Source organism: Carassius gibelio, chromosome B19 (assembly GCF_023724105.1).
Source record: "Carassius gibelio isolate Cgi1373 ecotype wild population from Czech Republic chromosome B19, carGib1.2-hapl.c, whole genome shotgun sequence".
Taxonomy (NCBI): domain Eukaryota; kingdom Metazoa; phylum Chordata; class Actinopteri; order Cypriniformes; family Cyprinidae; genus Carassius; species Carassius gibelio.
The window spans coordinates 22754057-22779780 of NC_068414.1; the positions used below are offsets into that span (position 1 = coordinate 22754057).

General features: G+C 37.4%; 1 protein-coding gene across 9 annotated transcripts in view; it reads right to left on the bottom strand.

Annotated features, from left to right (window-relative positions):
• Positions 1-25724, bottom strand: part of trioa (trio Rho guanine nucleotide exchange factor a) — a 102467-nt gene that overhangs the window by 14471 nt on the left and 62272 nt on the right. For 7 of the 9 annotated variants that reach the window (XM_052584825.1, XM_052584823.1, XM_052584822.1 and 4 more), the window contains exons 11-38: positions 25321-25443; positions 23821-24012; positions 22972-23141; positions 17948-18122; positions 17168-17363; positions 15950-16116; positions 15737-15856; positions 14086-14277; positions 13751-13900; positions 12418-12532; positions 10552-10667; positions 9986-10108; positions 9701-9895; positions 6264-6379; positions 6088-6154; positions 5833-5942; positions 5643-5712; positions 5463-5552; positions 5265-5357; positions 5070-5181; positions 4791-4981; positions 4604-4705; positions 3146-3175; positions 2874-3025; positions 2628-2727; positions 1430-1673; positions 1050-1345; positions 792-962 (exon numbers count right to left, since the gene is read on the bottom strand). In XM_052584825.1, coding sequence (XP_052440785.1) covers positions 792-962; positions 1050-1345; positions 1430-1673; positions 2628-2727; positions 2874-3025; positions 3146-3175; positions 4604-4705; positions 4791-4981; positions 5070-5181; positions 5265-5357; positions 5463-5552; positions 5643-5712; positions 5833-5942; positions 6088-6154; positions 6264-6379; positions 9701-9895; positions 9986-10108; positions 10552-10667; positions 12418-12532; positions 13751-13900; positions 14086-14277; positions 15737-15856; positions 15950-16116; positions 17168-17363; positions 17948-18122; positions 22972-23141; positions 23821-24012; positions 25321-25443 — 3978 coding nt within the window. The remainder of the gene's footprint in view (positions 1-791; positions 963-1049; positions 1346-1429; positions 1674-2627; positions 2728-2873; positions 3026-3145; positions 3176-4603; positions 4706-4790; positions 4982-5069; positions 5182-5264; positions 5358-5462; positions 5553-5642; positions 5713-5832; positions 5943-6087; positions 6155-6263; positions 6380-9700; positions 9896-9985; positions 10109-10551; positions 10668-12417; positions 12533-13750; positions 13901-14085; positions 14278-15736; positions 15857-15949; positions 16117-17167; positions 17364-17947; positions 18123-22971; positions 23142-23820; positions 24013-25320; positions 25444-25724) is intronic. The other 2 variants (XM_052584827.1, XM_052584824.1) reach the window with 1 other exon arrangement.

Sequence of the window (25724 nt, forward strand, 5' to 3'; positions counted from 1 at the left end):
ACGTTCTTGGAAAAATGTGTATAGAAATCACAGTTTGTTATTTATTGCGTGTTAATGATTGTTCTTATTTATTGTTTGCGGTTGATAAGGAGTAGCAATTTGACGATTTCATGTTAAATATGTAAATGAAAGATTGCTCTGATCTGGCACGCACATGATTCGCAGATTAATTTGCCAATTTACATGTTCAAACAGTTTTACACCACAAGAATTAGAAATGAAATAGAGCTCAATTCGATACCAACACTCCATTCTCGCACACAATAAAAGCGCGCCACGCGTATAAAGACGTGTTACGAGCTGCGTATATGTACACATATATCAAAAACGCTTCACACCATTGTGAATGAGCTTTAAATATTTTTTTTCTAGCTTATCAAAAAAAATAATCTGATCTGTGATACATTTCCAGCTCAATAAATGTGACCAGAATCCATTTATGATCATCTCCAAAATGATCCAGTCTTAAAAGTCGCATGTTATTGCAAGGTGTGATGGGGTCAATGTGACACAAGATTCCCATTCCAGTTTTAAAAATAATTAGAAAAACAATACTTGCATTGTAGTGAATCGGAACTGAGCTAGAACTGGAAAACTGAATATCCCAGGAGGAGATATTATTTAAAGCGGGCGCACACAGAACTGATTTGAGGATATCTAACAGGATTGAGGTGGTAACGCTTGGTGGTAAAAAAAAAAAAAAGAAGAAGAAAAGAAAGAAGAAAGAAAGAAATCTAAACTAGTGACTCTCACTCGTACCAACCCCCCTCCTCTGTCATGTGCCGGCTCACCTTGTCATCCTGTGCGTCCGGCTGGAGGAGGCTGTGCTGCTGGATGGCCATGGGTGGAGGAAGTGGCACAGTATCAGCTCCTTCCTCTCCCTCTTCCTCTCCACAACTCTGCATTCCTGACGACGAGGATTTGGAGAGAGTCCCACTGCTCAGACCCTCGTTCCGCACCCTCTGTGGAGGATCAGGGACAAAACCATATATTAGACTATATATTCTATATAAAAAGTATGAATAAAAGTATATGAACAATATTCAAACCTCTTCCAGAGTCTCATCCTGTGGTGTGGCTGCGCTGTCGTCAGAGTCTTTCTGCGAGCCTGCGTCTGCGCTCTTTCTGACGTCACGGCTCTTCTTGTGTTTGTGCGCCAGCTTCTTCACGTGGCCGTCAGCTTTACCACTGCTGAGTCTCCTTACAGGGCTGGTTAGCCATTTCCGTAATGTGTTGCCAGTGCGTTTGGGCCCAGGGGAACTCTGGGAGCCCATCACATGACCTGGCTGCAGGGTGGCAGAGGAGCCTGGCAGGATGGCATCGTTGCTGCACACAGAAAGCGCGTCTGGAGAAATACAGAAAAGCTTGTGATTATTATCTGACACAGGTTTGTGTGGATTATTAGGAAGCATTTCGGACATTTGCCCACCTTTGTGGTTAAAGATGCCCTCCATCTCTATACTGCTGCGGGAGTGGGCGATACAGAGCATGGCACAGGGAACCAGGCCCTCCAGGGCAGGGGAACGGTCAGTGGTCCGCACCAAGCACCAGTCCGGCTTATCGTGGAGCCTCTCTAGTACCTCCACCGTCTGTCCCCTTCGCACTGTCAGTTCATTACTGTTACCGGCCATGAAGTCATGGATGACCACTGTGAGCTCACAACCACCTGACAACTGAAGAGAAACATAAAGATTCAACAAAAGAGCCATGTTTTAAGATAGAGGGATTTTCTTAAGACCAAAATGTCCTTTACATGTTGTGAAGTTTTTGCCATGTTATATTCATTAATTTTAGTTGATTTTACTTTGCCTGAAATGTAACAAAAGATCAGTAACAAAAAAAAAAATGTAATATGAAAAGTTGTATAAAAATTAATTTAAAAAAGTGTCAAATTGCTCCAGATCAAACCATTTTGAAAAATGTCTAAAAATTCATTTAAATGTATGAACCTGGCCAGAACAGAAATAATAGAATAAGAAGGCATTAAAGCTGTTTAGAAATTAATTCATTTATGATAATATAAATTACTGGTACATTATTTATAGTGTATTATTGCAACAGTGTGCTTTGTGTATGATTCTTTGAATATGTAAGCTGTTTTGTTAATATTTTCTACTGTTATTTATTTTTTTTTGTCTCTGCCTTGTCCTTGATATTGCTAACAAAAAAATGTTTGGTCAATATTCAGTGTTATTACTGTTAAGTAAAATGACAAATTTGTTTTTACTATTAATTGAAAAAGATTTAAAAATATATATATAAAACTTTTATTTATTTATTTCATCAAGTTGCCAAGGCAACATCTTAATATTTCATTTCATGAGGCTGAATTAATGATGACAGAAATGTTTGGGTGATTTATGGTTGTAACTACAATGATTAAAAATACATGTATTAAATAAAAACTAATAAAATGACAAAGCACATACAATTTAACTAAAAACTAAACTAAAATGAAAACGAAAACTTAAAACGAACCATTTCAAAATAATACAAATACTGTATCAGTATATACATAATGGTAAAATAACGCTGCAAACCTTTTCATTAGTAATTTTATTGAGATCAACATTAGGAGCTCTGAAAGGTTTAAGTGTCATTCTCTCAGACAGGAGGTGTGTCCTCACCTTGTCGCTGTCGAGTGTGTTCTGTGAGGTCCTGGAGGCCAGTGAGATGGTGTCTGGCTGACTGCTGCCGTCACCCTGACTGTCCAGATCCTCTCCATCCCTGCACACACACACACACACAGGAAATTAACTCCTAGTCCTAGTATAGTTCCACACACTAAGAAAACTAAAATGGTAAAAACCACAAAATGAATATTCTTATAATTCTTTCTAATATTTAAGAAAGAAAAGAGAAGTTTCACTCGCCTGGGGGTGTACCTGCGACCCTTGTGTTTGGCTGTGGAAGGTTTGGGGATGTGGATGGGCTCCTTCAGCGCCCCCTTCAGATGCACAGTGCGCTCCTGAATCACTTCACGGATGTGCTTGATCCAGTCCTGTTTGTTCTCAATGCTGGACGCCTGTGTTTATGTGTGTGGAGAAAGAAAACACAGAGAAATACAAAACGTTGAGCAAGAGTACACACTGATTTCCTGTTCTATGCTGAACTAAGGGTGAGTTATCTGTGGGGCTGTACTCACCATGGATCCATGTTTGCATCCCTGACTTAGCTTCATTCGAAATATAGAAATATACAAGATTTTACTGCTTTATAAAATGCCATATATCATACTGCATGACACTGTGGCTGGACAGACATAGGGACAACATTAATAAACATATTTCGTGATAATTTAGAACCAATTTTGCCAAAGTGTTGTGATACATGATTTATACATTAGTCACTGCCATTTGAAGATGTAAATAGTGATTAAGAAGCAGAATTTCAAACTATTTTTCAAACAAAAAGAAGCTACTGCTTTTATATACACACATATATGATAGTTTAATATATTGTCTTTTTCTTTTTGAAAAAAGGTATAATATATATAAGCGATAAGATATGCGTTTGTATTTTTAATATGAATATTTTTTTCATCAGCTTGTAAACCACATATATATGGACAGTAAACAACTATGCAATTTTGTCACATTTCACTAAAGAGAGTTCTGAAACATAGAAGCCTTACAGTTTTAAAGCAGCATGCGGTTAGTTAAAGCTGCAGTAGGTAACTTTTGTAAAAATATATTTTTTACATATTTGTTAAACCTGTCATTTTGTCCTGACAGTAGAATATGAGACAGATAATCTGTGAAAAAATCCAGCTCCTCTGGCTCCTCCCAGTGGTCCTATTGCCATTTGCAGAAAACCATCCGCTCCCGGTAAGAAACAACCAATCAGAGCTGCGGTCCGTAACTTTGTTTGTGTTCAAAATGTAGAAATATTTATATAATAAGCGAGTACACCATCAATCCATTTTCCAGAACGTGTTTTCAGCTTGTCCTGAATCACTAGGGTGCACCTATAATAAGTGTTTATATTCGGACTATTTTAGATTGCTCCGGGGGTACCGCGGCGGAGTAACCCAGTACCTTTGTGATTCTTCATAGACATAAACAGAGAGAAGTAGATCCGGCTACGATGTTCTTCCGCAAGACGCAAGCAGTTCTGTTTATTAACCGCTAGAGCGTCAAAAGTTACCAACTGCAGCTTTAACAGTTACTGTGAGACAGAAGCCACTTGCAATGCACAAAAGCCACCACCAGTGGAGACTATTCTTGGTTTTTGTTTCTTTGCACTTTATTAACATGCAGTCACAACCAAAGATGAACGGGCTATGATCTTCGAACACAACCACTGTCATACTTTGATACAAATTTTCTTTAGGTGTTCTATTTTTTTGTAATATGTAATGTCAAATCATATCAAGAGAACCTGAGGCATGCTGTCAATTACTACAGAAAATAATTGGCATTCCCTTCCCCAGTTAGTAAAAACAAGTCTTCATGCTGAATATTAGGATTTTACAAATATTCAACCTTTTACTTGTTAAAGTGCAAAAGAGACAAGCTACACAGAGATGCGACGTAGACTGGACCAAAACACTGCCATGCTTGTCAACAAAGCAAGAGAAAGAGAACAACAAAAAAAGGGTTACCTTGAGGACAATCTTGTTGTCTGAAGTTGGGGTCCGTCCGACCCAGAGGGCAAATTTACACGGATCTCCTTCCACATGCTCAGTGACACCCAGTTCAGAGGTCTGCAGCCAAAATAAAGCATTTCAAACAATCAGATCTTCTGCATGAAAACATGGTTCAGTGCTTTGATCTTGAGGTGAAACTTACAAACAGCTTGCTTTTGTAGATGTACTTGCTCCTGCCATTGGAGTCTTTAACCTCCTTGCTGAAAATCAGTGACATTTCGAAGAGGAACAGGTGACGTTCCCGTCCCTTACGGATCAGGGTCTTGGGATCCCACACCTGGAACGCCTCCTGCAGGATGAGTTCTCCCTGGGACTCAATGTTCTCATCAAACCCTGAAAACATTCACTGCCATCAGAAACCGTTTCATCCGCCCCAGATGTGTCTTTGTGTGTCTTTGTGTGTCTGTGTGCGTCCGCTCACCTTCCAGCATGCTCAAGTGCATGGCATCGTTGGCTCTCTTGGGAACACTGAGCATAACCTCCAGCCCATCTTTGATTTCACCTTTGCCTTCCTCGCAACACGTCAGGAGCTCCTACAAACGCAAACCCAATTACCTCTAAGTGGTTACAAGCAAACCAATCCCTAAGTTTGGGGATGAATTCAAGATGTTTTCACCTTGAGGAGCAGCTGGTACTTGGTTATTCTCTGAACAGGTTTGATGAGGTATGATGAGATGGAGTTGGCCAGGCGATGCCTCTGTTGGATTTCCTGTAACAAGAATTTTAATTCACCCACTTTCACAATTGGCCACTGACAGGAAGAAACGATGAATGGTCAAAATGGATAAAATCACAACAGAAACATTCAACTCACATCGAAATATCCTCCAGCATGCTCGAGAATAAGTTGAGTGGAGTCTGGTTTGTTCTTGCAGTAGTTTACGTACATTTGGAACTTATCGGCCTGATGAAAGATGAAAGAGGCATTTCAATGACGTTAATCTGAAAGAAGCAGATACAATATTAGCTTTCAAACACAATTAACTCTACTCACCCAAGTCACAAAACAGTGGCCCACATCTTCAGGAAGCTGCTCATACTTCTCCAGCTCTTTGAGGAATATACTGGTGAGAGAAAGAAGAAGAAGAAGAAAAAAAAGAGAGCGATATATATGAGCTGCTTACAGAGGACAGGAAACTAATTCATTAAAACGCTTAAAGCATTTGCATTCTAAATGAACTCACTTATGATGGAACTCGTAGAGGTCCTGCATGTTACCAAAAATGATATGCTCTTTATTAACGATCCCTGGTGGGATCTCCTCCACGCCACTGGTCATCTCCCACAGATATGTCTGGATGAGAGGAAAAGGTGTAAATGGACAGATCTATTTACATCATAGTCTGAAATAAGGAAATGTATCAATTTGCTTTGTTTTTCCATCATTCAGGACACAAGATCCAAACAAGAACTTTAATAATATACAATAAAATACTCACATCCATGCACTCTCTTAAGTCTCGCACATAAGCCTTTTCTGTCTGAATCAGCTCAGCCATGATGAAGCTATTCAAATGGAAAAAAGAAACAAAATTATTACATCAAAAAATTGCACGAATTTATTTGAATATTTCTGTGAGCTTTCGGTCAATGATTAACAGTAAGTAAGACATACTCCTTCCTGCGGGCAGACTTGCGCTTCTCTTCATTAAGCTCATGGGCAGCATCTCGGAGTTTGACCTCTGACCCTGGAGCACTGGCTGGAATGATGTCCAACTGCAAGTCTTTACTCTGGAAATGAAAAAACAACTAGTTTTAGTCTCACAGTCTTCTGACTTTACATATTTTCAGGACTATTCCCAGTTATTATGTTTACATGCACAAAATATATTCTGATAAATAATAGATGTGAACCTTAAAATTAAATTAAAGAAGTGGAAGTACTAAAATGACAAAATCTAAAAATAAATACTTTAACAGTATGCAATTTATTGCATTTTTATGGACATGAATGTGAATTGTTTATTCATTTATTATGTACAGCTACAATTAAAACAAGTCTTTCTAGAAAAGAATATCAGGAAATACAAGATTTAATGTATTCAGAATGTTTATTAATCTAAATCTTGTATGAAAAATTATTTGAAAAGACTTGACCAGAATACAGATCTTCTAGGTACAGGTTGTATGACCTGCCACTAGAGGGCGCACTATCAAAACAATAACAATCGCGTGGTTTGATGACGTTAAGGAGGAGCGTGGAATGATGGGATTTGTTGTCTACTACCCAACCACTGACATCAATCAGACGGAAAGATAAATCATGGATTTAATGCAAGTTCAACGATATGCGCGATCAGACTATGGATCAGACGCGTCCTCGCACAGGTTTTGAGACGCGATGCACAGCGTTTGGCGTGTATGCCCCATAATATTAATCTTGTTGATCGTTATAATAGCATACGTTTTCTGTAAAGATACGAATCAAAACAACTCACCTGTCGAGTAAAACACAAGCGAGATCGGCATCTCTTTCTAGTTGAAGTTTGTCGCGAAGCTACTTCTGCATTTGTCCATGACACTGTTGTCATGTGGTTTCTACATCAGTAAAGGCGGTAACAAAGGGTAACTATCGTCATTGACAGGCGACTGCACTGCCCTGTGTCACTGTTTAGAATGGGAATTTTCTCATGATTTACAAGTAGTTGAAAACATTAGAGATATTGTTAGTAATCAGCTGGACAAAATATATAACATTAGCCTAGTGGTTTTGGGATATTTTACTGCAAATATCTTCAGGGTTTCTGCAGGGTTTAATCAGTTGAATTTAAGACTTTTTAAGACCTTTTTATGACTATTAGGATTTGAATTTATGACCTACACGAATTACGATAAATAACTTCAGTCATTAAAATTCCTTTCAAAAGTCTTTTTTATTATTGACTTTCATTGAAAGTAACACGTTTTATTAATGAGTTATTCTATTATTTCTTAAGATTAAGAAACTTAAGCCTTCGCTTTCTTTTTCTTGAGTATCAAGAACTCAGGAACATTTAACAATTGGAACATTGTAAATTCACAATTATTGTATGGCATTACTTTCCAAAATAACAAGTGTTATTGGTGTTTGGTCACAGTATTCAACACCCACAGGCAGGGCCATAGCTGGGGTCAGTGGGGCCCCGCTGAAGCTTGTAACAGTGGGCCCTGTTTGAAATTGTTTAATTTGTATCTTCGTTCATTTTTATTTATTTTTGCTATTTACACAATGTTTAAGTTTTTTTCAAGTTTGTAGGTGTCCAGGTACAGAAACCGAATAATTAAATGTAAAATAGCGCTGGATAGTCATCAATGTAAAAATTTAATATACAATCAAACCAAAATTTATTTTACAAAATATTTTCAGACACCTTGAACATTTCTCACATTATTACAGTTTATTTGCTATTGCTTCTAAAATGGTTATAAAATGTGACAAGAATTTAAAGTTAAACTCTGTCAGAATAAATTCGTCTGATAATGTCATAACTTTGATATAAATGTACGTAATGGATTGCAATCAACTAAAACTACAGACAACTGTTATTATGACAATATTTACACAACTATCAATACTTTGATGACCAATTATTCAGCAATGCTTCATTTTGTTCAGACTGTGGTGTGAAAAGGTTGCATTAGCAATTCAGAAAAAATAACACATAAGCAATGCATGGTGCTTTATAAGGTGCTGAATAATTTTTGTTCCCAATTTTATATATAGATAGATAGATAAAACATTTATATCGATCTATTTCACTAGTAGTTCACTGTATGAAGATTCTTTGGGTATAATATGTCACAGTTTGCTTATACTCACCTACATAAATGTATTAGTGTCCTGTACCTACTAGTAAAATATTTATATCAAAAATTATATCTGGAGTCTGGATAATTATTGGTTTGACTGTGCATAAATTCTTGTTAAAACTACAAAGTAATGCAGTCAAGAGCAGTGAGTGATTTTTCTTTCATTTTCTTGGATTACCATTACAGCAGCTAGTAGCTAAATTAGGCACTTTAAGAGACGATGATCTTTTTCCTCAACCGTTTACTTTCACTTAATAAATAACTGACAAATAACTGAAAAAAAAAAAAGTTTTATCGGGCATACTTTCCAAGGCGGGTATTTTGACATAGTTTGTATGTATTTGTCGGCACAAGAGCAAAAAGAAACAAATTCGGTGTAAGGTAAAAACATTTTGAGACGCCTTTCTCTGCGTGAGTCCTGAACACCAGAACACCGTGGTACTGAATTGGGCTCTTTCACATCCTTTTGTTTGTTTCAAAACTGCGATTAGTATTTGTTTGTTCATGTGCAGGAGGGACTGTCCGTGATACGCGGCTCTCTCTCCGCACCGAACAAGGAGCGAGCGAGTAACCAGCTACTCAGTTCAGCTTTTCCGCGTCTTGTGTTTGGATGCTTGATACCGATTGTTAGCGACGGGCTTGAGCCAGATACTAAACACACCGTCTTCGAGCCATAGATCGTTAAAGGTACATCTTCACATTGTGATAGCCAGGATGATTTCAAATAAGCTAAGCATTGACTCAGTATGATACAGTATGTTCGGAGTTCACGCGAATTTCTGTGAAAGTCCTTCTGACAAGTCTGTATCCTGCCGCATGGACCTTGTAGTTCTGGAACGCTGTGATACCAGTGTGATACCACAAAGATTCCTCATACAGAACTACAAAAGGTGAAACAAATGAATGCCGTTGCCGCTGCAAGCGCATTTTGATGGAAGAACAAATTAATGGACTAGCATATCAATTTAAGACGTGGCTAAATGCTTTTAATGACCTTGTATGGAAAATCCGGACGTTTTTATGACTTTTTATGGCCTTAAATTTTTATTGTTAAATTTATGACTTTTTATGGCCCCGCGGATACCCTGATCTTACAAATTGTATCTTTAAGATAATGACGTACATGACAAATGATGAGTATGTAAAATGATTGATGAAAATACAGCCTGATGGTAAAAACACAAACCAGATTATGGCCCAAAACCATGCAAACTCACTCAAAATGATAAGATATCACACAATTCTGAGAAACAAAACACATACTGCTTTGTTTGAGTCTGATGATATGCCGAGGGCTTTCTCGAGAGACGTGCGATACTTGTCCATGCGGAGGGAGAAGTCTCGATAGCGTTTGTCCACGGCCGTCACCCATTTCTTAATCTCAGCGGCGTGGGAGTGACCCTTATCACAGAAACCATCCGCTAGCTGTATCAGCAGCTTCACACGCTCTTTGGTTTGCTGTGGACACAGGAAGAGAATGAGCTTTAAGTTACTGTAGAGTTAAAAGGTGCAGCCCAGGTGTTTGTCATCGCTGTGGTGCAGTCGTACCCTGGCCGTGATGTGGAAGTCTTCGTGCTCCTTCAGAAGCTCCTGCGTGTGGTGGATGCTGGAGCCTGTGGAGGTGTGTGTGGACAGATAGAACTCACCTGTGTCATGGATCCACTCCAGAGCCTGGACAGAGAGTAAGAAACACTTTATAATAGTGATTCATGGCAAGCGTGTTCAATGCTAAATGCAAAAACAAATCACAAATCAACATAAATGTGCATGGTTACAAATAGGTTTTTTCCATATATTTATTATTAAAAGTCATTCTCAAAGAAAATGCTATGGCCCTAATCTGGTTTTAAAACAATTTTTTTTTCATAACTAAACCTACATTGAACTGAGAAGATATGCTATGGCATATGCAGTCATGCTCATCTCAATACACACACATACAAACAGAGGATGAAGAAGGTAAATGTCAAAATTATAATGTCTCTGTGCAGTTTAATTAGAGCCATGGCAGTGAGTCATGAGTCTGTCAGTCTCAGCCTTGGGCCAAGAAAAAGTGAATAATCAGACTGATCAGACATCAAAGGAACAGATGGAGGAAGAAGGAGACATCAGACCTGTTTGGCACTGCGTTCAAACACCACATACTGCTGACACTGGTCCAGCCGTCTCTTCCTCATGGTCCAGAAGTGCAGGACCCGATTCTCCCTTTGCAGTAACTCATTCAGGATATCTACAAAATCACACATAATCACTCTTAACCACGATGTACAACGCAGTTCTGAAGCACTTTGAACATCAGCACAGATCTTTAACTGCTAGGGCAAGCCACTGAAATCATGCTAACCATTACATTTAATGCATTTATTTTAACTAGTCCTCTCAATCAATAGAAATGAGAAGATACAAGATGTACAGATTATTTAATTAAATGTTTCTGAGAACGCCCTCAAATGAAGATAAAAGATCAAAACAATATTGTGGGCAGACGTGTATATCACTGAACGGACACTACAGAGAGTTGCTTAAGAAGTTAACATTTTGTTTATTTCTTGAATTCTGTTGTTTATTGCTTGAAATGCACTGATGGTAGGAAAATAATAATTAAACTAATGTTTTTTTTTATTTTTATTACGTTGTTTGTTGTTGTTAAGGTTAGCCAACCATCAGTGCATTTCAAAGCAATAAACAATAATAAAAAAGTAACATATTGCCTTCTATTATCATAAAATAAAATAAAATATTATATTATATTAAATTAAATTTGAGCTATTGAAATATTTTTTATATAAAACTTAATATATTTAGTTATAAAATGTAAAGTTAAACGAGTAATTAAATCTTGAATAGTCATTGCTTTAACTGATGGTAGGAAAATAACAACAATAATAATAAATGTTTCTTATTATAATTGTTTGATAGAATTAATGCATAACTAAAACATTTTAAGAATAATTAATTTTATTAATTATCTATTGTTAATTTAAAAAATTTTAATTAAAGGGGTGATGATTTAATTTCTCTAATACAGGAAAATCCATTATTGTTATTATTATCATTATTATCATTAAACACCTTTTTAATATTTGATAAAATTACATTTACATAATTTATTTGACTAAATAAATTGTAAATTGAGAGCACTAATGATAAAATTGCTAAACAAGCAGATGCACTTTACAATGTTGTGTGTGTGTGAAGCATAAAGATAAAGTGACGATCCCCAGTGGAGTAATGCTGTCACCATTCTGCAGTAAGCTGCCCTTATCTGTGCAGCGGAGGAATGACCCATTTACGGTTTCCTTATCTGAGTCATTGTAAGCACACTCTGAACAGAACAGGGCCGCATTCACAATGCACACATTCTAAACTGGGTTAAAGCGGGACAAAGTGGGCCAGCTGCTAAAAACTCAAGTGATACTGCAGTGCACTGCTCGGCCACTAGATGGTACCACAGCTATTTTAGATGGCTTGCAGAATGTAAAATCAACATGCATGCACTGGATATAAACCCCTATGGGGAAGACAGACTGTGTTTTGTCATATCTCCAGAGAGCCAGCAGAGGGAAGACTGGTAAATAAGAGGAAAACATGCAGAGAGGCAGCATTTGTAGCCTTGTGGTTTGAAAAGTGGAACAGGATTTGACATACAACAGGGACATAAGAGGGGCTCCATGTGTTTATTGTATGTCTCTCTGGAATGCTTGACTGGTCAGTTGTGGTACTCTACAGTTTATATATTTTTGCATGAAGTCCGCTAAAATGCATGACTGAATGCTAACCCAGTCATGTCTGAAGCCTTCTACTTCACACAAAACCAGCTCATTAACACTAAAACTGATATTTCCTATCCATTTATTAATATATTTAATACATAGCTGTTTCATTAGCAGGATAATACACGGTCTGTATATCATCCTTTATGCAATATTTCTAAGTAATAATCGGGACCGTTTTGACGTCAAGCTGTGGCCAGAACTCACTTTTGACCTGCTGCTCTGGTGCTTTGACGTGACTCAGCATCCCTGGCATGCTGACACTGTTTCTGTGCATGTATTTCAGAAACACGTCAGCATTCCGTCTGGCCAACGTACATGCCTGCAACAGAGATAGCAACAAAGAAATTACACAAACACTGTCAAAACGTTTTTTGCAAAAACAACACTAAAAATTCAGAAAATGCTAATGTTAAAAATTCAAGTTTTATGTCTGCTTTAGTGTGTCTGCTATTCATGTAACTATTACACACTTATGTAAGACTTGAGAGTCTTTAGCTGTTCCATAAGCGCCACCTGCTGGCAGAGAGTGAATTTGTGCTTTCCTTCAGACCATCTGCCGTTTTTTATTTAGTGCAGATATGTTTTACATTTAGTTTCACAAAGCATAAGTCAGACCATTATGCGTTTGCTTAAAATTTTGAAATTATAATAATTTATAGTAAAAAACTGCTCATGCTGCATGAGGCATCTTTGTTTGGATCGTGATTAAAATACAGTTGCCTCTTATTGTAAATGGAAAGAGTACAGACAAAACATTTGTCTATATGAAGAGATTTCTTTTATTTGTATTATTTATTTGATTTGGGTTTGTTTTAAAATTAGAATTTTAAAATTAGTTTTGTTATTTGACATATGTGACCCTGGTCTTAAGTAGCACAGGTTTGTTTGTAGCAATAGCAAAAAATTCACTGTATGGGTCAAAATGATACATTTTCCTTTCATGCCAAAAATCATTACGATATGAAGATCATGTTCCATTAAGATATTTTGTACAGGTCCTACCGTAATTACATCAAAACCTTTTTTTTTTCGTAATATGTATTGCTAAGAAGTTCATTTAGACAACTTCAAAGGCAATTTTCTTAATATTTAGATTTTTTTTGCTCCCTCAAAGTGCAGATTTTTTCAATAACTGTATCTCAGCCAAATATTGTCCTATCCTAACAAACCATAGCTTATTTATTCAGCTTTCAGATGATGTATACATCTCAATAAAAAAAAATACTGTCTGGTTTTGTGGTCCATTAGTCACATATTAAGTTTCACAAAGAACCATGCAGCATTTTATCCAAGCCAATGCTGTTATTATTTATTATAAAATGACACATTTTCGTTTATAATTTGTCTTGAATCACATTTAGCAAAAAGAGAGAAAAAAAAGTATGAAAATCGTATTGTGAAATCAATACAGTGAATCATATCACATCGTGAGTTAAGTGCCTGCCTGACTTCAGATGATTCAGTAAGAGATCGATTCAGACGGTTCAGAAACATCTGACTCAAAGAATGATGTTCCCTCTGGTTTTGGACACGTTACCTTAAGGAAGGCCTCTTTCTGCTCCAGATGCTTGCTGATCATTGGGCTGACGTGGTCTGTTTCGCAGTTGGGCCCGAGTTTGTCCGCCCCTCCACACCAGTCCTCCTCCCGCTTGTACTCCTGCTCTAGACTCTCCAACACACTGCACACCTACAGCATAGACAGGAAGATGAGCCTTCAACTTCCTGTTGGCCTTTAGAACTCATTACAATATGAAATAAAAAGAGCTGGATGTGACTGGTCAATGAATACTGTTCAAGCTACGCTTAAATCCACGGCTATGACGTGACAACAACTCGTGACACAACATCGGTCACACAAACCCTTCTACAGACCTGTTCGGAGGTCTTGTAGAAGGCCACGGATGCGTTGACCAGCTTGAGCCGGTCTTCCATCTTCAGCATGAGCTGCTGCCAGTGGGAGGCCACGTTCTCAGCACAGTCTCGGATCATGTCCATGTCGTAGTGATTAGCCTGCAGCAGGACCTCGGCTTTCTGCTGGACCTGTAGGGCGCTTTGATGGGTTTTCTATTGAGAGGAAGAGAAAACGAGTTAGATAAGACACACAAAGACAAGGAATAAAATAGTAGGCCTGAATGGACAAAGATTAAAGAAGATAGAGGGGCAGGAGTCAGATTAAGACAACAGACGGTGAGATACGACTGACAGTTCATTATTCATCCACAAAGTGTGGTTTACAGATTCTATCTTGAAAAACAGAGCATCCCTCAGTATTCAGTACGGAAACGGCAAGAACAGGAGTGGGAATGTAAGGAGGAAATGAGAAGGCTCCTTTGATAGGCAGTCTGTGTGCCTTTAGGTGCCCAATAGTGATACAGTGACAGTGGATCTGATGTTATCCTGGTTCTTCATTAAAGGAAGGGAAGTGGAGAGCAAACAGATTGTCTAAGCAGGAGCACATAAGACCTTGTCAGGATCATATATGAGCTACAGCTGCAGATAAATGGCCAACTAAAGCATCAATCAATATGTTAAGGTTTCATATTGCGGTGTGCATGTGTTTCTTCAACGACATGTTTAGGTCCAAGTGGATGATTGTTTATTAAATAAGATTTTAACTTTTGAATTAAGGTCACAGTAAAACTTACACCATGCCTTCAGTTGGTATTTTTCAAAAACCTTTCACTGCATATAAAAGTATGGGGTCTCACCGAGGCTGCACTTATTTGGTCAAAAATACAGTTTAAGGAAATTTAAATATGTGATGGCAAAAGTGACCTTTCCAGTCTTCAGTGTCGCACGGTCATTCAGAAATCATTCTAATATGCTGATTTGATGCTTACAGACACATTTCTTATTATTACCATTGTTATGCTGCTTAATATTAGAAACCGTGTTATATTTATTTATTTCAGGATTCTTTGATAAATGGAAAGTTTTAATTCGAAATAGCTTTTATTTGAAATAAAAATCCTTTTTAATATTATAAATGTCTTTACAGTCACTTGCGATGATTTTAATGTGCACTTTTGAACGGTACAGGTTTTATTTTACTATTATTACTTGTCCCAGAACAACAGTGTGAGCGAGCTTGAAAAATATGAAATATGGGATTAAAAAACAAAAACAAAGAAAAGGGGTCACTTTAAATATAACAGAATTGCCTTATGTGTTATTTCGGAAATGTGTAAAATATTATTATTAATGTTGGTACATAAATTGACATGGTGGAAATGACATTTGTTGGTTCGAGAAAAAATTATTAGTGGGCAAATTATAAAGTAATTAGAGTGAAAACTACTTTTTTTCTACTTTTTCACTTTTTGTGAGTTTATGTTTGTAGCCCACAGGTATAATTGCACTTAGTTGATAAAACATCTATGTGCATATGCTGGGGCACGCTAGCGCTAATACATATTGAACATAATTATGGTTTGAGCTATTATAATTACAATAATGAGTCTATTCTGAGAAAAGGGCAAGGAAATGTTGAAAAGATTGGAACCAAAGTATGAGGAGCACTGACCTCGATAGCATGCTGGAACTGCTCATGCTCTCTCTGCAGCTGCTCAGCTTCTTGAAGTGAACTGGCCGTGATCAGACCTGCATTCAGCATCGACTCGCCATTACGGATCCAACCCAGAACCTGCAACAAGTGAAGGGGTTAACAAAAAAACTGTTATATACCGTGAATAAAGGATATACTGAGCAGTATGTAGTAACACAGCCTGTGCATTACCTGTTTGACCTCAGCCTGTAGGTGGCGCAGTTGCACACACTGCTCCAGGTGTCTGCGGTGCTGCTCTGCGGCCAAGTCCAGCTCTTGTTGTTTCTCATGAAGAAACTCCAGCAGATCCTGTACACGGGTGGCCATGTCCACATCACGGTCACACAGCAACTCGACACCTGGAAAACATGAAGAAATGACACACTCTCAGTTCTCATGTTACATTACCTATAGCATCATTTATGCGAGATGTCTCCTTTATGCCAGTCTGAGCTCAAAGATCTGAGCACTAGCTGAGGACAATGTTTTAAAGTAGACGAATACTGGTCTAAACTGTAGGCCTTCTATATTAATATATATGTGACCCTGGACCACAAAACCAGTCTTAAGTAGCACAGGTATATTTGTAGCAATAGCCAACAATTCATAGTATGGGTCAAAATTATCGATTTTTCTTTTTTTATGCCAAAAATCATCAGGATATTAAGTAAGGCTCATGTTCTATGAAGATATTTTGTAAACCTACTATAAATATAACAAAACGTAATTTTTGATTAGTAACATGTATTGCTAAGGGCTTCATTTGGACAACTTTAAAGGCGATTTTCTCAATATTTCGATTTTTTGGCACCCTGAGATTCCAGATTTTCAAATAGTTGTGTCTCGCCCAAATACAGTCCTAGCAAACCATACATCAATGGAAATCTTATTTATTCAGCTTTCAGATGATGTATAAAGCTCAGTTTCAAAAGATCAAAACAGTATATCGCAAAATACTATTACAAAATAGAAGTAAAATAAGGTTTTTAATGTTAAAATATTTTAAAATGTATTTTATTCAAGTGATGGTAAAGCTGTTTTTTTTTTATTAGCAGTAATTACTCCAGTCTTTAGTGTCACATAATCCTTCAGAAATCATTGTAATATACTGATTTGGTGCACAAGTAACATTTCTAATTAATATCAATGTTAAAAACAGCTGTGCTGCCTAATTTTTTAAAAAATTTTTAGATTATTATAATTTTTTTCAGGATTCTTTATTGAATATAAAGTTTAAAAGAACAGCATTTACATGAAAACATTACAAATGTCACTTTCAGTAAATGTTATCCATCCCTGCTGAATAAAAGTATTCATTTCATACAAAAAAAAATACTAACCCCAAACTCAAAGTGAAAGTAGCTATTATGTATATATAATCAAAAGCCAATATTGGCACATTTGACTCACCAGACGCCTGCACCTCGTTGACGTACTGCAGCAGTTCCTGGCCCTGGTGGATGACGTGGAAGGCCAGGTTGTTCATGGTCAGGGCTTTATCAGCGTGATGCTGCAGTCTCTGTTCGGCCAGCGTCAGGTCCTCTGTGTCGAAGTCATTCATCTGCTGTGACAGCTCCTCATTCCACGAGTCCAGATCGGAGATAATCTGAAAAATAAGAGTGAACACATGAGCGCAGTCTGAGAGTCACAGATGCCATTACTAATGCGACGTCACCCCAGACCAGAAACAAAATGACCTGTCCTGACTTGCTCTTATATGTTTAGGGCAAAGTGTGTGTAACTCCCTCCATCACTTTATAAACTCTCTCTGAGTGTGTGTTTCTACAAAGCGTGCAAACCAAAGAAAGAGAGTAATTACTTTTGGGTGCAGATCATCCTTGAAGACTGCTGCTTATTAATTGCTTGCAAATCATATTAGACATCAGGGAGAAGCAAACTGTGTGCTGATGGGAACATTGCCCTAGTTTAAGGAACAGCCCACTCAAAATGAAGATTCTGTCATTATTTACTCTCATTATTTCCAAACCTGTTAAGACGACGACTTCTGTGGAACAGAAAAGTACTGGCTGCTACTTCCCATACAATGAAAACTAATTTGACTGGATTTGAGTATCCTCAAAAAAAATCATATGGGTTTGTAATGACATGAGGGTGAGTAAATGATGATGATCAGTGAATAATTTCTTTAAACCCCCCACAGACACTTGATCAAGTATACAGTGAACTCACATCAATGGCATCCCTCTCAAAGATCCTGAGCTGAAGGAAAAGCTCCAGTTTGATCTTCCTCTCCTGGAAGAGCTCCTCCATCTGAGCCTGAGCCTCATCCAGCTGCTGCAGGACGCTCTCGATGTGGTTGATGGAGCTGTTGTGAGGGGTCTTATTGCTGGAGATGGCCGAGTCTCTGCAGGAAGAGTCATTACAACAAATTTACATTTGTTTGGAGTATGCAAGGGATACAGGAAGAAACATCTACTTCTTACAATAATGTCCTTTGGGAAAGTCAAAACTGTAATAAATGTTAGGAATGTTAGGAACTTTCAAGCCCAAGTTTCATGGAATCTTATAAATTTTTGCTTTTTTCTCTGTTTGTACTTTGTTTAAACCGGCACAATGCTTCAATTTGGATTTCCCAACTCTTATCTCCTTTATGGATTGAGTGGGGTCAAAACAATTGAGGATAAAAAATGACTTCAAGTTGTTATACCTCACGAGTCATGGGTGTTGATACTGATTCATGAATCTGTTTGACTGATCCATTATTATTGTTTTTAATATTTCTGCAAATGTTCAATATTTGAGATGCTATTTTTTAAAACTCATCTGGTTCAGTATCTTCCAAAATTTGTATCTACCAATTCAGATAATATTTGTATATAAAAACATTGTAGATGAACAGAGAAACTCACTATGAGCTTGATCGAAAATGACTTACATCTTTTTGACCAAGACAGTCATTGGACTTCGAGCTGTGATCTTGCATTTAATACACATAATGCATTTAATAATTCAGTTTTGCTGATTTACTTAAAAAAGGGGTCACACTTTATTTTAGGGTCCAATTCTCACTATTAACTAACCATTAACTATGACTTTTGCCTCAATTAACTCCTTATTTGCTGCTTATTAATAGTTTATAAGGTAATTAAGTTTAGGGTATTGGGTAGGATTAGGGATGTCATGCGTTATATGTACTTTATAAGCACTAATAAACAGCCAATATGTTAATAATAGACATACTAATAAGCAACTACTTATTAGTGTGAATTGGACCCTATACTAAAGTGTTACCAAAAGAGGTTTTGAAATGGTAAATAGATTGTAAATAAAAAATGTTTTTGTCACATTCACAATTTGCTATTTGTGATTCTATTTTATCCTCTAAAGTAATTTGATTCAACATCTTTTTCCCATCAGAATCTGCGTTTGATGGAAACGCGTAACAAAATTCACAGCTATTAATTTAGATGATAGCAAAATAGTTTTATTTTAGACAGAGCGCAAAAAGAAAGTGCAGCACAACACTTCAGCATTGCTGGTGGAAAAGGGGCTAGTGGGGTTTGAAAAGCAAACTTTAGTTTCATTGTGCAGCTCTAATCTCCGTGGGATATAAGTAAATGATCAGCAGAATACTGAACCCTAAAACTAACGAAAACCGACAAATATTAGGGCGCGAAAGAGGATGTGACTTCAGGCTTGAAATTTAAATGTAATAAAACAAAAAGCCAGCACTAATGAGATTAAAAATTCATTAAAAGAAATTGAAATTATACGGTCATAAAAGCGTTATGGGAGAGAGGATTACAAGCCCATTGGAAAGATAATATGTAAAATATGCAACACTATCCTCTTTTCATTAAAAAGGTTAATTATCAGGGACAGCTTTAGTAATAATTGTAAGAGGGTGATTGGAGGAGGGTTACAAGGAAGCAACAGTTTCAAATTAGTCTGGAAGGGATAGAAAAAGACGGAAGAGTTCTTTCATCCCGTCTGAAAGGATACAAGCGGATTAAAAACAAATGGCGTAATAAAGTAACATCACAGTTTTCGGGGGAATAAAGGCCTTCGCTTTAATAGATGCTGATGAATCGTTGCAGAAAGTCTGTTCCCATGGTGATGTGCTTTTATCATACTGCAAGGCTGAGTGGACTTCATACAGAATAAAAGAATAATTAACACTTTCATCACCGATTCATAACCACAACACAGGCTGGGGTTTAGATTAGATTAGAGACAAATACTTGGTCTGTAATGTGAGTAACTGAGTGCCATGCTGAGATCCGGATATCTCTTGTGTAAGTGCGTAATATCTCTGCGGTGCAGGCATTCTGTGTGTTAGTGTGTGCTGGGGACCTTTCTGTTTGTACCTCTGGGCTCTTGGGCTTTAAGTATTACCTCTGCATACTTAACTGGGCGCTTATGAAAGCAGGATTATGTAAGACACTAGAGGAAGAGAGAGGAGCAGAGCGAGAGAGAGACTGTGCACATGGAGGGATAGCCATCCTCAAAATCACATGTGTAGAGAGCAATTTGCAAGCGGAGGAGGAGGAGAATTAAGCCACATGTCAAAAGAGAAAAGCTTAAACTAAGAAATGCAGAGTGCCTGTTAAACTGACAGGTCAAACTGCATTAGTTATTATACAAAAAGTTGAACATATAAAATAAATGTTAAAATATAATTTCAAACATGAAACACAAACAATATATAATTAATTTCAATTAGCCAGTTATCAACATTTACAGGTTTATATTTATTTTATTTATATTCCTACATTATTTTCTATTTAAAATAAAATGTATGGCTCATAGAAACTACTATTATTACTGCAAATTATATAACATATAATAAAAAATACATAATACTTAATTACAGGGGAAAGTCGTGGCTTAGTGGTTAGAGAGTTTGACTCCTAACCCTAAGGTTGTGTGTTTGAGTCTTGTGCTGGCAATACCATGACTGAGGTGCCCTTGACTTAATTATATTTAATTTCTTAATGATTAATTGCACCAGTCATTATATGAAAATAAAATTTACTATTTTATAAAATTTCATATATATAACATAGAATATTTAATAAAATGTATATTTTGTTTAACACATATAAATCAAATGCATCTATTAATGTACATTTTTCTTCTTTTTTTTTCTTCTTTTCGACAGTAATATCTTTCCACTTCTGTGGTTTGTGGTTAAGCATCTCTTTTCTGGCTCATCTCAGTCAAACTCCAAATATACTGCATATTCAAAACAAGCCAATATGTTTCCTCAAAACTCTAAACCCGTTATTATAAAATGACATTATGTAATGAAAATAAGTCATTTGAGATGCATCAAACCATTGCTCAAGCCCTGAATATCTTGTTATTTTGCAGTGTTGTGCAGTAGCCCACTGCAGTAGTGCTGGTAGTCAGGGATTCAGAGTTGTACTGATGAAATGTGGCAGAGCTGAACACGTGAGAGCGGCTGGAAGCAGAGCAGTGAGTTTGCCCTGAGGGGGCTGAGAGACTCCACTCCAAACAGCCTCTGGTGCTCTCTTCTTCTCCTTCGCCTGCTTAACTTTCTGTTGAAGCATCCAGCTTTACTGAATCTCAGCCTTCACGTTCTTCTGCTGCTGCAGCCCTTCCCACATGCAGATTATACATGTGACCGACCGCCAGCTCTAGCACTGGGCATCAAGTCTCTCACCAAGTTACAGTAAAGTAAAGAGAGCACAGTATACCAAATGCAAAGTGGATGATGACATATGGGGCCAAATGAGTGCTTGAACCATCCACAGGTTTGATCAAGCGAGGATGACTAATGGTTTGCTCAAGTACAAACACAATGCTGAATAGAATTTAAATTACACTTGAGAACTCCATTAAAGGGGACATCAGATGTAATACACTTTTACATGGTGTTTAAAAAAATGTGTTGGCATTATGTGTACACAACCACCATATAATGATAAAAATCCACCCTGTGCTTTTTCATAAATCTTCATCGAGCCGTTCAAAGATTCTTGTCCGAGTGATGTCACACAGGCCCAGACCAGTCCCACGGCTGTAGACAAACACTAGCATTTCAATATAGACCTGCCCTAAGTGAGCTGTCAACAGTCCGCCACTGTTTCGGTGCTGGAGTAGGAGTAGACAAGAGTGTCTCCTGAGCGATCGAGGTGATCTGTTGTTGAATGGAATTTACTTCCGAGACCTGAGAGGCTGAAGATAGCGTAAATAACTTATTAAAATAATGTTTTTAAAGGGAAAGCGCCCCGATCTACCTAAATGTGTTTATGTTTGTGCGAATCATGTGTGTTTGAGCTTCACCTACAGAGGAAGTGAGTGTAGGTTTTTTTTTTTTATCTTTGCAAAACAGCTTTCATAATAATATGCTAGTTAGCAAGTTCCGTTAGTTAATGGTTCGTCACCATATGTAAGAGAAGGGTGGGGTGAGTTGAGCTCATTAACATTTAAAGGGACAAGCACCGAAACGAGTCGCTGTGAATAGAGCTGTTTTAGACAAAGTAAAAAAGGTGTTATTTTACACTGCTGAGAAATTTTAACCAAATTATTTTTCAGACTTTTCATCAAGACCCTAAAGAATCATATTAACTTGGGGAAAATGGGCATCTTATGTCGCCTTTAATGATTCTTCTATTACTTGAAGAGTAATTGGTGCTAAATATATATTGTGGCGAGTGGGGCGGGGGCCGAGGGACGTGGGAACAAGGAGTGAGGCCGGCGGAATGATTGGGAAATCAGCGACCTGCGCCCCACCGCCGGTCTCGAGTCCCACGTAGGAGATGGAAGGATATAAAACTGGAGCGACGATAGTGAAGGACGAGAGAGGATCAGGCCTGGGCGTTTAGTTGTGTTTTGGTTTTTATTTTGGCGCATCAGTTGTCCGTGAGGGGCTGATGGCTGATGCGCTGTTTTGTTTATTTTGGAATTATTAAAGTTTCATTTTGAGTGTGCGCCGGTTCCCGCCTCCTTCTTGCCGTTGTATTATATATATATATATATATGTTAACTGGTTCTGTTGTTTGTAAAGAACCGCTGAAGATAAATCTGTGTATTATTTGGTGGAACACAGTCTCTCACTCTTGTCTTCAGACTGCAAACTTAAAACCCCTTAGTTGGCTCCTTGGTGTGTAAGATTTCAAAAGATGTCTTTCACACTAATGCTACAAACCACACTTCAATGGAATCAAACTTGAGGTACACAACATTAAAGGATTTGTTGCAGGAGGAGACAGGAAAGGAAAGGACACCTGAGTTGTTGAATGAGATCTTCTCCCTCTTTGATGACATTTACAGTGAATTGCAGTGTGGTCTGCTGCTGCTGCCCGAAACGCTTGATCAGGTCCTGAACAGCCTCCACTGACTCGGCATACACATCGTCCAACAATTCCTTCTGCAACTCCTCCAGCCACGTCCACAGCTATGCACAAAAGACACATGCATTAATCACTTATTACTTTGTTTAGAGAGCTCTATATTATTATTTCAATTGCACATAAATTTTGCATGTTTTGCACATTCATCCCATATTTAATTTAGTTTCTAATTTCTTATCTGATATTGAGTGTTAACGTATGTGGTTCTGGTGCAAATGTGTAAAAGTGTGTACACGCTTTCATAACTGGGTTGAATGTCCAACTAAAACATTTTTTTACTTGACATTCTCATGGTGCACAAAAAAGATAATAAATAAATAATAAATAAGCATGCTAAATATCTACATCAGTTTAAGGCACAAAAATCACAGTAGTTACAAAAAAAAAAAAACCCTCCACATTATGCATAAAACCGGGAACATTGCTCAGAGCAGGCGATCTGAGGACTCAGGCGAACTGTTTTGAAGTTTATTGTTGAAGGTGGTGAATTTGTTACAAAAGCAGCGCTTTGATGGTTGTTGGGTATATGCTCCCCAGAGGTGCTTTAAAAACATGAATTTGAAGACAAAGAGTTTAACTTTCTGAGAGGATTTTAACAAACAGATAGTTTAACATGTGCTGAAACTGTCCTTAGAGGTTGCATTTTTTGGTTCAATCCTTTTTTTTTTCCTTTTACTATTTTGTAAATTTAGATGGAACTACTCAACCATTCCTAGTTCTTACCTCCTTAACATGGGTGTGGAAAGCCACTGACATGTCCAGCAAGACTTTTCGCTGCTCCACACGCCTTACAAAGTCCTGGATCCGGTCCTCCAGCTGATGAGCGGCCTGATAGATCTCCTCCGGGTCACACTCACCTGTCTGGGCCAGCTGCTCTGCAGCTTCAAGCAGCTTATCAGCATTTGTGTATGTATTCTGATAAAGAGGAGACATATGTGGACTATTATGATCCTCATGCCAACCAGTAAGAATATTTTGCTTCAATGGATTTTAGCAGTGACTAGTCCAGTAGTTCTCACTAGTCCATATGACTGTAGAAAAAATTTAATCATTTATATAAAGCTAAAAATAACACATTTACTAGTCTACTAGCAGTGATCAGTTATAACTCATTTCATGTTAAATGGATTACTTAAAGGCATAGTTTACCTGAAAATAAACATTTTGCCATCATTTACTCACCCTCATGTCACTCCAAACCTGTATGAGTTTCTGTCTTCTGTTGAACATAAAAGAGGATATTTTGAAGAATGTTGGTAAACAAACAGTTGATGGTCCCCATTGACTTCTTTGGTATTTCTTTCCCTAACTATGGAAGTCAGTGGGGGGACCAATAGCTGTTTGGTTCTTCAAAACTTCAAAAATATCTTCTTTTGTGTGCAACATAAGAAAGAAACTTATACAGGACATGAGGGTGAATAAATGACAAAAATGTTTGGGTGAACTTTCCCTTTAATTGGATTCCAAAAATTAAGTCATTTGAATTAATTATATTACATTTAAAAATCCTCACAGTAATATTAAAATAACTTTTGATTGGATTACCTGATAAATTATTCATACATTATTTTGACAAAAAATATTTACTTGTATACCCTCTTTAATATTTCAATAATTTACTTTCAGAGTTCTCTGATGTTAGTTAATGGTCACATTGACATGCAGGTACACAAACAAAATATTTATACTTTTAGTGTTCAAATATTGTTATACTGAAAGGACTTAGTGTTTTAATGATGCACTTTTATAATTGAATTTAAACCATTTTCAACAATTCACAAAACCCTGCAGTTCCTTCACAAACCTCATGCTGAATGCACCCTATGTTGCACTCTACTCTCACAAAGGATATAACATATTTTCCTTCTCTTTGTATTATTGTAATCAATAAAATATTCCTATTCAAAACTGGGATAAACAAGATCCGTGAAAGTAATCTAAGAGTTATCAAAAAAGTAGTCAGAATGCATTACCTAAAATTAGTAATCTAATAGATTACATCACTAACTACAATTTCCATCATGTAATTTGTAATGAATAACATGCTATAATTTGTAAGTAATCTACCCAGCACTGTTAAAAATGTATAGTTGGGAAAGACCTTTTGTGTTATATTATCTTTAATGAATCCTTATTAGCTGTGCTTTTGTTAGCTGTGCTTTTGACTTAATTGGAAGAATAAAGAGAATCTTGAAGGGAAGGGGAGACTTTAGGGTGGCGAACCTGAGCAACTTCCTCAAAGTCTTCATGGCGTTTCTGCAGGGCTCGAGCGCGATGTAGAGATTTCCCCACTCCTGTGTGTTTGCTGAGAAACGCCTCACCGTGGTTCTCAATCCAATCAAGAACCTACTCACACACACAATGCACACAAGAGGGAAAAATGAAATGAATATGCGAGACAGCAGCAGAGCTTTCCAGTTCTTTTCTAGGTGAGAATGTGTCCTGTCAGATAATGGGAGTCAAATCAAGGTACCATGACAGGCGATACTGAAGGGTCCAAGACAGATATTTTTTTGCATAAAGGTGTCGTTCACAGTCTAGCTCTCCCTCTCTGCAGTTCATCGCATCTCCAGCACCCGAATAGTGGTTTCCATGGCAACACTTTCCCTCAGCCACAGAATTAGCCA